At 38.9% G+C, this 14,516-nt stretch overlaps 1 protein-coding gene across 2 annotated transcripts; it reads left to right on the top strand.

The window, feature by feature from the left end:
* The first annotated feature begins 3,930 nt into the window (after nucleotides 1–3,930).
* nrarpb (NOTCH regulated ankyrin repeat protein b) lies at nucleotides 3,931–7,370 on the top strand. 2 transcript variants are annotated; one of them, XM_083526559.1, is made up of 3 exons: nucleotides 4,104–4,272; nucleotides 4,374–4,434; nucleotides 4,554–7,370. In XM_083526559.1, exon 3 carries the CDS (start codon nucleotides 4,667–4,669, stop codon nucleotides 5,000–5,002), a length of 336 nt encoding a protein of 111 aa, XP_083382685.1. In that variant the 5' UTR covers nucleotides 4,104–4,272; nucleotides 4,374–4,434; nucleotides 4,554–4,666; the 3' UTR covers nucleotides 5,003–7,370. The 2 variants fall into 2 exon arrangements, with proteins under 2 accessions (XP_083382684.1, XP_083382685.1); XM_083526558.1 differs by having other exon boundaries at nucleotides 3,931–4,272; nucleotides 4,374–7,370.
* The last annotated feature ends 7,146 nt before the right edge of the window (nucleotides 7,371–14,516 follow it).

Here is a 14,516-nt window from a genome sequence, read left to right as displayed (position 1 = left end):
GGGAGGGGAACAGGAAAGCATGCACATGGAGGAGGGTGGGCCCTGCTTAGGATACAGACATTTCAGCACTGGCCCATGTGCATGCAGCCTTATGGTGCAGCTCACTCATATGTTATTTTTTTCACTATGCATGATCCATATCTTTAACATATATGTGAAGTAAGATGTGTGCTGTATTTCTGCATTTCTAAGCAGGTGAGCTTGTCATGTCATGTAAGCGAGTGTTTCAAGAGTCTTATAAACAAAACTGAATGTGATTATTGTGCTTTAAAAAACATGCCTAATTGGTGATATGGTGAAAATGTAACTATGGAGCATTATTGCTCTCTTGCACACTCTCTCACTCTCTCTCTCTCTCTCTCTCTCTCTCTCTCTCTCCCAAACACACACACACACACACACACACACACACACACACACACACACACACACACACACACACACACACACACAAAGTGCCTCACTAACTCGCTCCCCCTTTGCTGACCTTATGGGCAATAGGAGCTCTTGCTGTTGTGGTCCAAGGGGCAGGAAGCAGCTTGATTCCCACACAAAGGTATCAAACACCCCGGCCGGTACAGACTCACTGGCTCTCACACACATACACACACATTAACACACATTAACACAAATGCCAGCCTTGTAAGCATAACACGCAGTACAGTGAACAAACACACACCAAGACAAACAGGACATTCCTACTGTCTGACGCCGCAAGCCGACAGAATTACTGCTCTTCTATGCACCAAATGTTTTCACCAATAACATCTGTGTGCTAAGTGTCCTTTTTACACAACACCTGACATCATGCTTAAGTCTCAATAATGTCCAGGCTGACAAGAATCTCATGTGCACAGTGACCATATTGCAAATTACAGCCATATCATTGTCTTCTTTACAGACAGTCACTTGATGGGTAATGTAGTTAACCTGTTTAAGATGATTCTTTTTGCAAGAAGGCAAGAGATCTTGGCAATAGTGTCGGGATACTTTCCGAACACTCAGCTCAATCCATTGTGTCACGTAATTGAGTCTTGCTTCATGCTTGTTATCTGTTAAGCTTGACCAGTCATGAGGCATTTGGACTCAGTTAGGGGCTGACAGCAGGGGTCAGTTCCCATGCAAAATCAATAGGTCACAGTCAGGAGCAGGGAGTGTGGGCTCTTGAAACCTTTCACCTCATACAAGGCCATAATGCCAGATTTCACTATTCCTACATCTTCTCATGTGCACATGAGAAATCTCAGTTGAGAAAGTCCTTAGTAGCTTAAAGACGTTTGAGTCGCTGACATTCCTGTAACTGACTCGAGGTTATCAAACCTCCACACAGTCTCTGGTATCCTTTCAACACGCCAACTTTCCACAGGCAACTGTTTTTCAACTAGTCTACCCTCTCTCTCTCTCTCTCTCTCTCTCTCTCTCTCTCTCTCTTTCTCTCTCTTACTCTGCCTCTCTTTCTCTTGAATTGTGCATACGCCTATGCTGGGAAGAAAAGCTCGACTCTTTCCCACGGTCCTAGAGCACGTGGTTTAAAATTGGATCCCGGCTGACCCACCCTTGCTATTGAAACGTCACTGCAATTCGACCACTGCGATCCTGTCACACCGCCAGAGATTTTTTAAGCCATTTGAATGAAGTCTATTGAAATGGGAGGGAAGAGAACATGATAAATTGGAATAAAACACCGTATCTGGAGACAAGTTTAGTCAAGTTGGACAGTCGAGACCTGTTTAAAATTGTATTTTTTTTTTATAATTTTTTTTTTTTAAATGTATGTTGAATACGGCTCACATCAACATGTGATAATGATATGGTGGAAGATGAAGAAGTGCTCCCAAACGTGTCTTTTAGATATACAGTATTTCCACAAGAATCACAGTATATTTCGGCACACAATAATCAAATTTTTCTAGTCCTTAAATAAAGATGAGGACGTGTGTTTAACAGCACATAAATCTATGATCAATAATGAAGCAATTGCCTGTCAGGCCACTTTACGTCCTCCATAACCCTAGTTAGGCAATTGTGCCAAATAGTGGCTGCAAAACGATACAAGCCCAGCATGCATTAGTCTAGTTCCCATGGGCCTGTTGGATTCTGTCACTTTATAAGCACTCCAACTGTTGCCAAAAAAAGCTGGTGAGCAACTAGCTTTCCCACTTGCTATCACATTTCACACAAATAGACTATTGATCAACAAACCTCATATGACTAATTGTGGATATCTGTTTTAAAAGGAAACCGTTATTTTGTCCTTGTGTATTCTATTCGTGAAACCAGGCATGAAAAAAGGGAAGTGTGAATTGCAGCAAAATCAAACTGGAACCTGTGCAGTCTCAACTACACAGGAGATGAAGCAATACCTGCGACAGATGTGGCACGTAACTCACTGGGTATTTTGAAACTCAGAAGACTTGCTGACCGTGGACTAAAATCTGGACCTCAATGCATTACTACTTTTACCCAAATGTTCACAGAATATGAACAGCCTAGTCAGTTTGTTTATTTTTAAGCTTATCCCTTATAGGGGAAAATGATTTCACATGGGAATGAAAAATAATTTCACATGCTTTTTTTTTTTTTATATAGACTCTTAGACAATCCCTAAGGGTTTGTCAGCTTGTCACTCTGAGAGCACCCTTAAATGTTTTACATGTAGAAACTTACAGAATGTTTCCGCATTCCAAAATATGACATCTTTTTGAAAAAAAAAATGTTTAGTTAATCTTACAAAGGATTCTGAGTAAATTCTTCTCTGTGTCATGTTTTCATATAGACTACTTCATGTTTTTGAGCGTGTGAAAATAATTACATATAACCTCATGTAGGGAGGCACCGTGGTGCAACAGGAAGCATGGCCTCCTCACAGCTCCAGGGTCGATGGATTAATCCTGAGCTCAGGTTACTTTCTGTGAGCTTTGCATGTTCTTCATGTGTCAGCGTTCGTTTTGTCTGGGTTCTCCTGTTTCCTTCCAACATCACAAAAACATGCTTCTTGGTGGATTGTTAAATTGTTTCTGAGTGTGAGAATGTGTTGGCGTAGTGCCCTGCAATTGACAGGCATCCTATCTGTGATAAATTTTGCAAGATGCTCCATGACCAAGACTAGGAAAGCATAAATTTAATGCAAATGTTATGTAAAATATCTGAAAATAAGGTTGTAAAGTTGTTGTTTTTTAACTGGAAGAAAACAATTGCAGTATAAGTAATAAGTGTCATACTAAATGTCAAAAAATGGCATATTCCTTTGTATGCAAAGTTGTATACTAATATTTTTATTAATTCATTCCTTTTCAGCAACTAATTTATTCTGGTTAACTTGGAAACTAACAGATTATACAGGAGATTATAATTATATATATATATATATATATATATATATATATATATATATATATATATATATATATATATATAGAGAGAGAGAGAGAGAGAGAGAGAGAGAGAGAGAGAGAGAGAGAGAGAGAGAGAGAGAGAGAGAGAGAGATTTTTTTTTTTTTTTTTACTTTTCTATTTAAAAGGAATCAAAGGAAAGGTAATGGGTATAGTTTGACTTCTGATGAAAAGGTTGTAAGTTTACATCCCAGCACCACTAATTTGCCACGGCTGGGCCCTTGAGCAAAGTCCTTAACCCTTGTCTGCCAATGCTTTAAATCTAAATGCAAAGTTGTTCTGAATTCACTATAGCATTTCTGTGATACCCAATGCAGTTCAAAAACACCAACTTTTTCTTGAATGTGTACTTTTTCTGTATTCGTACTATTTAGTAGTTTTTATTAGTATTTCCTACTAGATTTGAACTCTATGTTTCTATTGCAACAAGCAAACGTGCTCTTTTCTCTACGTGCAAAATGCAAACGCGCCTAAACCCTTACATTCGTCTGTGGGTCTAAGAAGTATGTGTTACTACTCAGTACGGTAGTAGGCAGTGCGAGGAGGACGCATTCATGTCCTTTGTGCGCTGCTGCATCCTCCTTCAGGACGCTAGTATGCGGGTTGGGATGTGGGCCAATGGCCTCCCGCGGCCCCCGAGCAGCCTAAGAAATGAGGCCAAGACCCGCCCCTAACAGGCCGACTATAGGAGTGTCTATTGTTATTGAAATGATTTGAACAGAGGGAGTAGAGGAAGATCAGGCAATACTGAGAAGCTCCACACTGCGCATACACACACACATACACACACACACACATATCCAGGAGGAGCAGGCACGGGGGTGGCTGTGGGGTAAAACTTCTCACCACGCACACACGGTAATCGCAACCGTTTTGCGGGTAAGATCCTGAAGCTTTTTTTTTTTTTTTATTGTTGGAATTATGGAGATGTTTGTGTTTGTTTTTGAATAAATATATATTAATGAATGTGTCTGGAACAGATCGGGTCGGACTGCTGCATGGACTTCGCCATGGGCTGCTAAAGTGGATGAAACTTGAATTGTAGGCGAGGAAGACATTTCTAGTTGCATCTGAACATTTATTCTGTAAAACAAAACAAAAAAAAATCTGGCTTATTCATAAATTGCAGTAGGGACATTACGGATTATATTTTCATCCAGGGAGAAATAAAACCAAGGGCTGAGCAAAGAACAAGGGGTGAGAGCGCGCGAGGAAGGCAACTGGTTCCGGTCCGTTTCCGGTCTGTTTCCGGTGAGATTTACCTGCTGTGAGGATGAGCCAGGCGGACGTAAGCTGCTCGGCGCGCCAGCGCGTCTTCCAAGAGGCCCTGCGCAAGGGCAACACGGCGGAGCTGCACTCTCTGCTGCGCGGCATGACCAACTGTGAGTTCAACGTGAACTCGTTCGGGCCCGAGGGCCAGACCGCTTTGCACCAGTCCGTCATTGACGGAAACCTCGAGCTCGTCAAGTTGCTGGTGAAGTTCGGCGCCGACGTGCGTCTGGCGAACCGGGACGGCTGGAGCGCGCTGCACATGGCGGCTTTTGGCGGCCACCAGGACATCGCACTCTACCTCATCACGAGGGCCAAGTACTCATCCGGAGCGCTTTGAGTAAAAGAGAGAGAGAGAGAGAGAGAGAGAGAGAGAAACAAAACAAGCAAAAGCAGAGAAAAGCCGGACATTAACGCAGGTTTCCCTTCAACCTGGTCCTGGTTTCCTGAAGCCCCAGTCTAGAGCGGCACGATATATCACTTGATCATTGTTATTGCGATATTAGCTTTTGCAATACTTGCATAATCATCTAGCGATTGCATTTGCAGGTTACACACAGAAAAACTTTCTAGCTACCATAAAACAAGCTTGCAGATCTTTTGTGAGAAGTGTTGTGAAAACTCAGTTGATTACTCTGTCAGGTGATCATTCCATCTGAGCAGGATTTCGGGTCCTATAATATTTTAAGAATGAACACCCAATTCGGTAAAACAGATTGCAGCTGTAAAGAACCTTTAATGAAAAAACACAAAATCCTTTCTTCATCTACCTTCCAGTGAGTTGCTCCAACAAGTGTAAAATCGCACCAGATCAGGTTCCCAGATGTGCTTAAAAAAAGAAACGAATGAAATATTGCAGTTATGATAGATTTTCCTATATAAAGCAGCCCTACATTGCACATTTTTGTGTTCACTCTGCTTTGCTTCACTCCTTTTAAACCTCATTAGTGCTTCCTTGATAGCTGGTGAGTCGAGTCAGGTAGAGATAAACACAGAAATGTGCAGTTCCACGAGGACTCCAGGACCAGGATTGTGAAACGCTGCCGTAAGCCTATCGCATTCGACCACTTTTTGTGCCAAAGTCAAAGCCTGATTCTTGGTGATATAGCATGGCGCGGATTCAAGTCCAAAATGCAGACGGTGTTGGGGTTGGTACAATGTCAAAGTTGGGTTTGTGAACAATGAATACAGTTTATATTCTACATTTAATCAGTGCATGATTATAGATTACCTTCTAAATATATTCTACTCACAGATTGCTGACACTGAGATACAATGACATAGCTGGATTGATATATACATGTTAAACAGGTTCTTTGCTATTTTTGTTTGATTTTTTTTAATGGCAGGAATGCTTATTAGCTGATTTGATGCATATAGGGTTATGACTTTGTCAGGATTCTTACCTCAAAATTGGTGTGGATTCATTCACACAGTATATATTTCAGGATCTCTAGCAAAATATGCATTTGTTCCATGGCTTTTAAATAGAAAACTTTGAAGCTGGTAAAATGTTAGCAATTTCCAATTTCTATGAAATTGTTCCTCTGACACATGGAACACGGTGTAGACACAATTATATCGCATTTAAATTCACAAAGATTTAGGCTCCAACTACCTAATTGTGAAATAAGGAAAGGCTTGGTGTTTACAGCCTGTCACCGTTATTGTTTTGAACACAAAAGTTTGTTTTAAATGTTAGGCTGCTCAAACAACACGACTTATTCCTTTCAACCTTGAAGTTGAGCTTATTCGCAAAAGTATGTTGCATTAAATATGTTTATACAGTACACTGCATACTCAAATACATAGGCCTGTTTTTTTTTGTTTTGTTTTGTTTTGTTTTTGCCCATTCTTATTACAAATGCTGAAAGCCTGTTCAGAGTTTTGAGGTTTGTGAGAAAACACTGATGAAGTATCATTCAAAGCCAGTATAGAAATATGCATCATTTATACTTGAGAATGTTTTAACCTATTGCACTGATGGCTGTTTTATAAACAGTTGGTGACACCACCAACTTTGAAAGATACTATTTTTCTAAATGGAAAAAAAAAAATCATATTGTATGGAAGCTCCATGGTAGGTTAGTGTTCTCTCACTTTCGGCAAAGACATTTAAATGTCTGTAGATTTTAATTTTAGAACATTGTAAAACACTTTACCCGATGTTCCTCCCTGCACAATATCAAACGTGACATTGTTGTAATACCTGAGCAATTTCAACACTTAATATTTTGTTGATTTTTCATGGGAGACCATTTGGGTAAAGTGTTCAGTAATTCTTGGAGCACTTCTTCACGGAAGTCCCGTCCTCCTCTTTTTAAGGGGGGCGTTACATGGTAAAATCAGTGTAGCGCAATGCTACACAATGCACAAGTCTTTACTTGATAATGCCATAACATTTATGACATGAGAGTAAAAAAAAAAATACCATCCTTGGTTGAGATAAATGTCAAATGACTGTGATTTTATTGGACCAACTTTTTGGAATTCTTATTTTCTGCAAAGAGAAGTTAAAGAGACCAAACCACTGATCTCTTGTTATGCTTTTGTGAATTGTTGATATGTTGTTGTTTTATATCTGTCTAGAAGGTTTGTTCTTACTGTTTTAAATGGTATATGTGGTCATGTTTTGAAAGATATTACTTGTTGTATTTGTATCTTTGTACAAAAGCCTTTTTAAATATTAAATTCTGCTTTTTTAAAAAGAGAATTCTGTTTTTATTTAACTGAATGTTTACAGATTTTGTATACCAGACTAGATATATGCATCATATCATATTGTCCATTCAATTATTTATTAGTCTAGTTAGCCTTGTTTTGTTCAGCTTAGCATCTTAGCAACATATTAGCTTTTCAGGTTTTTTTTTTTTTTTTTTATCTCCGTAGTCTACACTGAACAGTCAACAAGCTGGTATACATAGTATTAGTGTGTCTTACATAATATAAATCAGCTTGTTTACCTGTATTTTAATCAACTAGTTATGAAATAACCTTCTGTAATTGTAAGGAAACCTGAAATAGTTGCATGATTTATATGAAACCAATGTTATTTTTGTTCCGTGCATCCCATTTATATTTAGTCATAGAGAATTTACTATCTGTACTAACCACTAAAGCACAATTATTTAAGGAGACATGGCATCTACCATATGCTGAGTTACAAGATTTTCCTAGATGACGAGAAACAAGTTGAGTGCACAAACAGTATTAAGTTAAGGACAACAATAAATAAAAAGAAAAGAGAATGAGTAACATAAGGTGAATGTAACATGTTAATACAAAAGACATTCAGAAATATTTGAGATGTCAAAAATTCAGTCTGATTTCGATTGAGAGTTGTAAGGAGGATAAAAAAAAATTAGAAGGCTGTGTCATATACCTAGCAATGATAAGAAAGGGCCATATGAGCTGATTGCTAAGCACAGAAACTGGACCACAAATTGACCCCTGAGGGACTCAAAGCTATGTCATAGGATCAATCCTGCATATGAATGCTAAACAATGCATTCTTTGTTATATGTCAGTATATAAAAACATGGCAGCCAGCTGTACATTCTTAACACTCTGTGGCAGAACATTTTTGTATGTTTACTGATTAACTGAGGGTTCTATAGGAATTTGACTTCTAATAATGATGGTTCTTGACATAGCCTAGTCATATATTCAGTAACTGCTTTATCCTAGTATGGGTCACATGGATTTAAAACCTACCCATGAAACACTGGGTGCAAGGCAGGAACACATCTGAATACTTATTTACACTTTCATTTAGAGTGGCTAGTCAACCTAGCATCATGATCACAAGCTGATCCAGAAGGCCAGCTCAGTCCTGGGGATTCCCCTAGACACTGTACAGGAAGTGGGAGAAAGGAGGATGGTAGCTAAACTATCATAATTGCTGGAGAACGACTCTCACCCCCTGGATGAAACAGTTTCATCTTTGAGCAGCTCCTTTAGTGACAGACTGTTGCATCCTAAGTGTCTGAAGGAGCGATACAGGTGGTCTTTTCTCCCTGCTGCTATTAGACTTTACAATCAGAGCTGCTCCCAGTGAACCAGTCACCAAAATACACACTTATTACTGTTTAACTGTGCAATAATAACAATTAAATTTTTTAAGCCACACATTTGCAATAACAATAATTTAAAACCATGCAATATTACCTATGTGCAATATATTTGATAGCGTAACTACTTATTCGTAGTCTCAATTCGTAGTTTGTATACATTGTGTTGTGTATATACTGTATATTATGTTTCTTTACATATTTCTTTATCTTTGCTGCTGTAACACAGAAATTTCCCCACTGTAGGACGAATAAAGGTATATCTTATCTTATCTTATCTTATCTTATCTTATCTTATCTTATCTTATCTTATGAGAAAACAAAAGAAGACACTATGCAGACACAGGGAAAAACATGGTCCAAACAGAGAGTAAACCAAGCTTTTGATGAAGTGACTGTTTTGTATGTGTTTAGTCAAAAGCACAATTGCATATAAATAGAGAGAATCATAGTAATAGTTGCATACATGGATAAAAAGAGATATGTTGTAGAGCACAGGCATAATGGTTGCTTTACTGTGGCTGAGACCAATTCAAGTTCCCTGCTTAGTCTCTATAATGTTACAATTTATGTGCCGACTGATTTAAAGGCACTGAGTCTCATATTAAGAATAACTCTGTAAATAAACTTTACAGTCAACCCCCGATAATTAGCGGTGCAGAACTCACGGCTTGGAAAATTCTCATTTTGAACCTAACTAACAGCAAGTTGCGGAATTCTCTTAAAATTCGGGGGAATCCGCAGCGGGACCGAATGTTCAGGAACGTTAGGAATAACATTTTAAGCTATGTTTTTACTAATAAATTTCATAACATTTTACAAAAGACATTATTGTATTAAAGTGACATAATGTCTAGATGAATTCACTAAGGTACCATAGGGGCTGCGGGGGTGCGTAAAATATTTGCGGATTTTCAGAACTCGAAAAGAACGGTCTTAGAACATAACCCCCCCGAGTTCCGGGGTACCACTGTATACATTAAGAAGGGTTGAGGGTCTCTGGGCTTAAATTCTAGGGTTGAGGGTCTCAGGCTCAAATTGCTGCATGAGTTTTAGATGTTCTTGGAAGTGGTAGGTCAGTGGTCAAGATGTTGTACTTCTGATTGAAAGGCTGTGAGTTCAAACCCTAGCAAAATCAAGCTGTGTGTTGGGCCCTTGAGCAAGGCCCTTAACCCTCAGCTGCTCACTTGTGTAAATAAGATAATTGTAAATCATTCTGGACAAGTGTGTCTGACAAAATACTGTATATGTCTATGTAGGATTTTTTTAGTTGTTCCACTTGTTTTCTTTTTTAGGTGGACTGAAAAGCTTGAAATGGCTAACTATCCAACCTTGGACACACTGGGTTATATTTTCAGACATATTTTGACAGCTGACATATAGACCAAGAATTTTTGCATACCTCAACACACACTTGCTGAGAAGTCTATGAAGAATTGTAGCTAGATCAGATTGCGCCACATTGCGCAAGTGTCTACATTTCCCATTCACAAATTAAATAAGCCTGTTATCTGAGGTCAATCTGCAAATTACATTGGTCTGATACACCAACCCTGGAATGCTTTTTGCTGTTTTTACTATAGCTGTTTTTATCAAGTACCAACAAAGAGCTTTTGTGTTCAACCTGCAAACCCCCCCCCCCCCCACACACACACACACACACATATACACACACACACAAACACACACCCCACCCGTACCAACCACCTACATACAGTGCATTTACAAAAATTTTTCTTTTACGCAAATCACTCTGTCTCTGTCTCTCTCTCATAACTCTAACCTTTGGTCCCTGCACTGACAGAAGGGCCAAGAGACAGAGGGAATGAGAGACAGGTGGCCAGGCCAATCCTCACATGCCCTCTGCTCCCTTTTTTTGCTTCCTTTCTTTTACTATTTCACTCCGTTTTTCGTGCTCTAGCTCCTGGTGACAAGCCGCCCCATTCACTTGTTCGCTCTCCTCCTCTCTCGTGCTTTTGTTCAGCCAGCTCGGCTCTCTACTCCCCTATTCAAGTTACAGACGTCCCACCATTGACTGGAGCCCCTGCTTAAGTCACACTGCCCTACCCTGCCCCCTGCCCATGCACACACACATATACGCACACACACACACATGCATGCTCACACATACACAGCTCTGCAGCTGCTATGGTAATGAGAGAGGAAGACGAGTGAGGTACAAGGTTGGAGAGAGTAGAGGAGGAGGGGTGCAGGGGGAGAACAAAAAAAGAAAAAGAAAAAGGGGGATCCTTCTCATGCAACTCAATAACCAGTGGCCCCAGTTTTTTTTTTTTTTTCAAATGGAAAATCCCTCTACCCAAAGTACACCTCCTTTCTTCACCCTCCTGTTGGTTTCCCACCCTGCTCCCTATTCCACCACCCCTCAACTTGTCTCTGCACCTCCTCTCCTGACCTTCTCTTTCTCATTGAAATCCATTTTACACTGAACCACAAAAAATGCATGCTTGAAGGTGTGTAATGTATACCCTGACGCAGCACAGCTTGAGAAAATAGCTTGTTTATGTGCACACAGCAAATTTATGATATGTGGAGTTTTGTGCTGCGTTCCACTCGCCAAAAATGTTGAAAGAGCCCCTCTCTTTACCATCTGTTGAGCTCTCTGCCGTGAGTTTTTTCCTTTTGGGAAATAAGGGTCATAAATATGACTTACATATGGACAGCTTGCTCCAGTGTCTATGCCTTGGTTATGAAAGTAATATGCAGTATATGAAAGAGGAGATAATATATATATGCTATGTGCAATATCACTTAAATTCCAAATGATTCAAAATTGTATTACCTCTCAAGAATTGCATTATTTCAAAGTTGACAAAAGAATGCTGTTGAAGCAGTAATTAGGAGGTGTAAAATGAGCCAAACTAGAACAAACCTGATCTGTAGCGGCCATCCTCCTAAAATTATGCCACTGATAGTGCACTATTTGACAGTCTATCCGTGAAAAACAGTATCAAATCCGAGTTTCTGTGACAGCTCTTAGCTTTTATCATCCAACACTGAAAATGAAGTCCACATTCATCGCTATGGATTATCTCCAAGAAGAAATGCTTCTCTTTGGCACCAAACTGCAGGAATAAACATTCCTACAGTACATGATAAGATGATTGATGACTTTTAGGAGCACTTTTTTTGGTCATATAAGAACAAGATATATCTGTTTAGTTTAGTTGTGGTCCAATAAGTTCGGCAATATATGATGAGTGTAAAAGATGTTGAGGAATTGGGATTTTTAAATTGCAAATGAAAGCCTGTGGGTAAACCAATATACTAGTTGACAAGATTTCTACCAGTATTCAGATATTTTGCAGATAATGGGTATTCCAGCATGATAAACTCCAAATCACACTCCCAAAATCATCTAAGAGTTTCTAAACGAGAAACAAGTTAAAACTATGGCCTGGTCATTTGAATTTCAAATAGAATTTTATAGGGTATATATAGTGGATAATATAGGTCCAAGAGCATATTATATTGTGCATATTATATACTGTATTATACCAATTTTAGTGAGCATATATTAAATAAAAATTGTTATAAAAAATATTGTATAAATATATATATATATATATATATATATATATATATATATATATATATATATATATATATATATATATTGTATAAAAAAAAAAATCATTGTTCATCATTGTTATATCATTACCTGCTTACAATTTTCATTCTTTAAAAAGTGGAACTTTTTTTTATCTTCCATTATTTATGCGAACTGACAGATACTGTAGTGCAAGTCTCAGTTGCAGGTCACAATTATAACCAAAATAATAATGCTTTCCAAATTCTAAATGATTACACATGGGAGTTTTAAGGTAATTTACTAGCATTTTGCAATTCCTTGATGGATTAAATCTAAACGCATCTCTGCACATCACTGCATTAGCAGTCTCTCAACATGTCAGTAAATACCACAAGAGCACGATGTTCCTGTGGACACAACCCTGATTGAATAAAGTGTAAGATGATGCTATCATCAATATCTGACATATATCAATTCCTGTGTTAAAAGTAATGATAATGTGACTTTTTTCACTTAACTTTTTTTTATTATGCTGCATAACAATAATAATTATTATTATTGTAATTATTATTATTATTGGTAATATTATTATAATTACGACTACTACTACTTTATATAAATGTATGTATATGAAAATGCTTTCTTATATCCTACAGAATTAATGGGAAACTGTGAGTGAGTGTGTGTGTGTGTGTGTGTGTGTTTGGGTGGGTGTGTGGGAGCAAGAGGAGCTGGGGGAAGAGGTGACGGGAGCTGAACTATGCTGGCAGACGGTAGTGGGGCCCCATGCAGTTCTCTGCTGCTCAGCTATTCGTCTTGCGTCTGTGCACGGTGACCTGTAGGATCACGTCTCATCTGCCTGCCTGTCGGATCAGAAAAGGGTTGCAGGAGGACCCATATGGAGCCTCCCCTCTCCAAATACTCACACATAACTCGAGCTGTGTGTGCGGGTGTGATTAATAAGGGCAGACACATAGTATGGAGTTAAACATCTGTGAGGTAACAGGTGGAGGGGCCATGACCTATTTCACAGACAGGATGCTCCAGGCCAGGCCATTTCATTCTCTGTTTTCTCTCTTTGCTTGAACTTGTGCAAAGATAAGTGTCTGTCTTACTGGTAATGGTCATTGATATGTTAAATGCTCTATATATAGGTCTAAGGACCTTTGTAATTCTGCATTTTTTGGATATAGTATTTAACTTGACCATCCTGTTACGATCATGTTAATCTGTAATCTGTGTTAAATCCCTGATCTTTTAAAGTTTTAAAGTTATCAACAATCTTTTAAGGTTATCAATGTATTTTAATATGTGGTGTGTCGGCATAAAGCAACACTGCTTTCAAAAAGTCCTGCTCACAAACACACATTAAACCCAGGAGACGTTTGGCCAGTATTCAGTGGCTTGTTCTTATTTTAAAGCTTTGATTACTTTCTTAAGTTTTAAAAAGGTACATGCAGTATTTTCATTTTGTTTAGGAATTAAAAGCCATCCTGTATGAACCACAGACACATTTTTGTTCCTTTGGTCTGAACTGTATTAGTATTTAACATTAATTTGCACCAATTCATCTTTTCCTTTTGGTTTCTAAGGCACTTTGAGATAAAATCCCACTTGTGAGCGATTATACACAAAAAAAAGTGTCATTGGATCAGTCTGAATATAAGCCATTTGCAGGTTTGAGATATGTTTTTGTGCTGCTGTTTCAACCTGTGTGTGCTAATGCCAGAACGTATGCATGTATGTGTGAGATAAAATGCACAGTTGTACTTAGTGAAACTTTGGGGTTTGGGAGTGTCGGACTGCTTTTCTCTGTGCCTGGCTTGACTGAATGGAGCCATTCACAAGGCTCAAACCGCATGCTTTCTTTATCTGCATTGTTATCCCCCCTCCCCTTTACCCTCCACTGCATAATTGGCACTCCATAATGGGTGCAGGGTTTGGGGAGGGGAAACACTGGGAGTATTTGGGTGAAAGTGAAAAGTGGAGTGGTGGTGGAGGGGACACAAAAAGCACCAGGCGGGAATCCAGTGAGGGTGTATAGGATAGCCTAACAGACCTAAAGTTCCCGAGGCACTTTCCTATCCCCCCTTTGTTCAGGTATACATTCTGTGAATGTTTTTACAATGTATGTGTTATGTAATGGTGGTCTGTGACAGAAACATGTAGGTAGTTTGCAAGACACCCAGAGATCTTAAATTAAATTTAAACTATTAAATATAAATCATGCATTT

This window comes from Silurus aristotelis (genome assembly GCF_946808225.1).
Source record: "Silurus aristotelis genome assembly, chromosome: 23".
Taxonomy (NCBI): domain Eukaryota; kingdom Metazoa; phylum Chordata; class Actinopteri; order Siluriformes; family Siluridae; genus Silurus; species Silurus aristotelis.
Note: the sequence above shows the minus strand (reverse complement) of the source record. Positions and strands in the feature narration are given on the sequence as shown.

Bases quoted from the DNA above. Each gene is read 5' to 3' on its own strand.
- nrarpb (XM_083526558.1), top strand. From the start codon at position 4,667: ATGAGCCAGGCGGACGTAAGCTGCTCGGCGCGCCAGCGCGTCTTCCAA.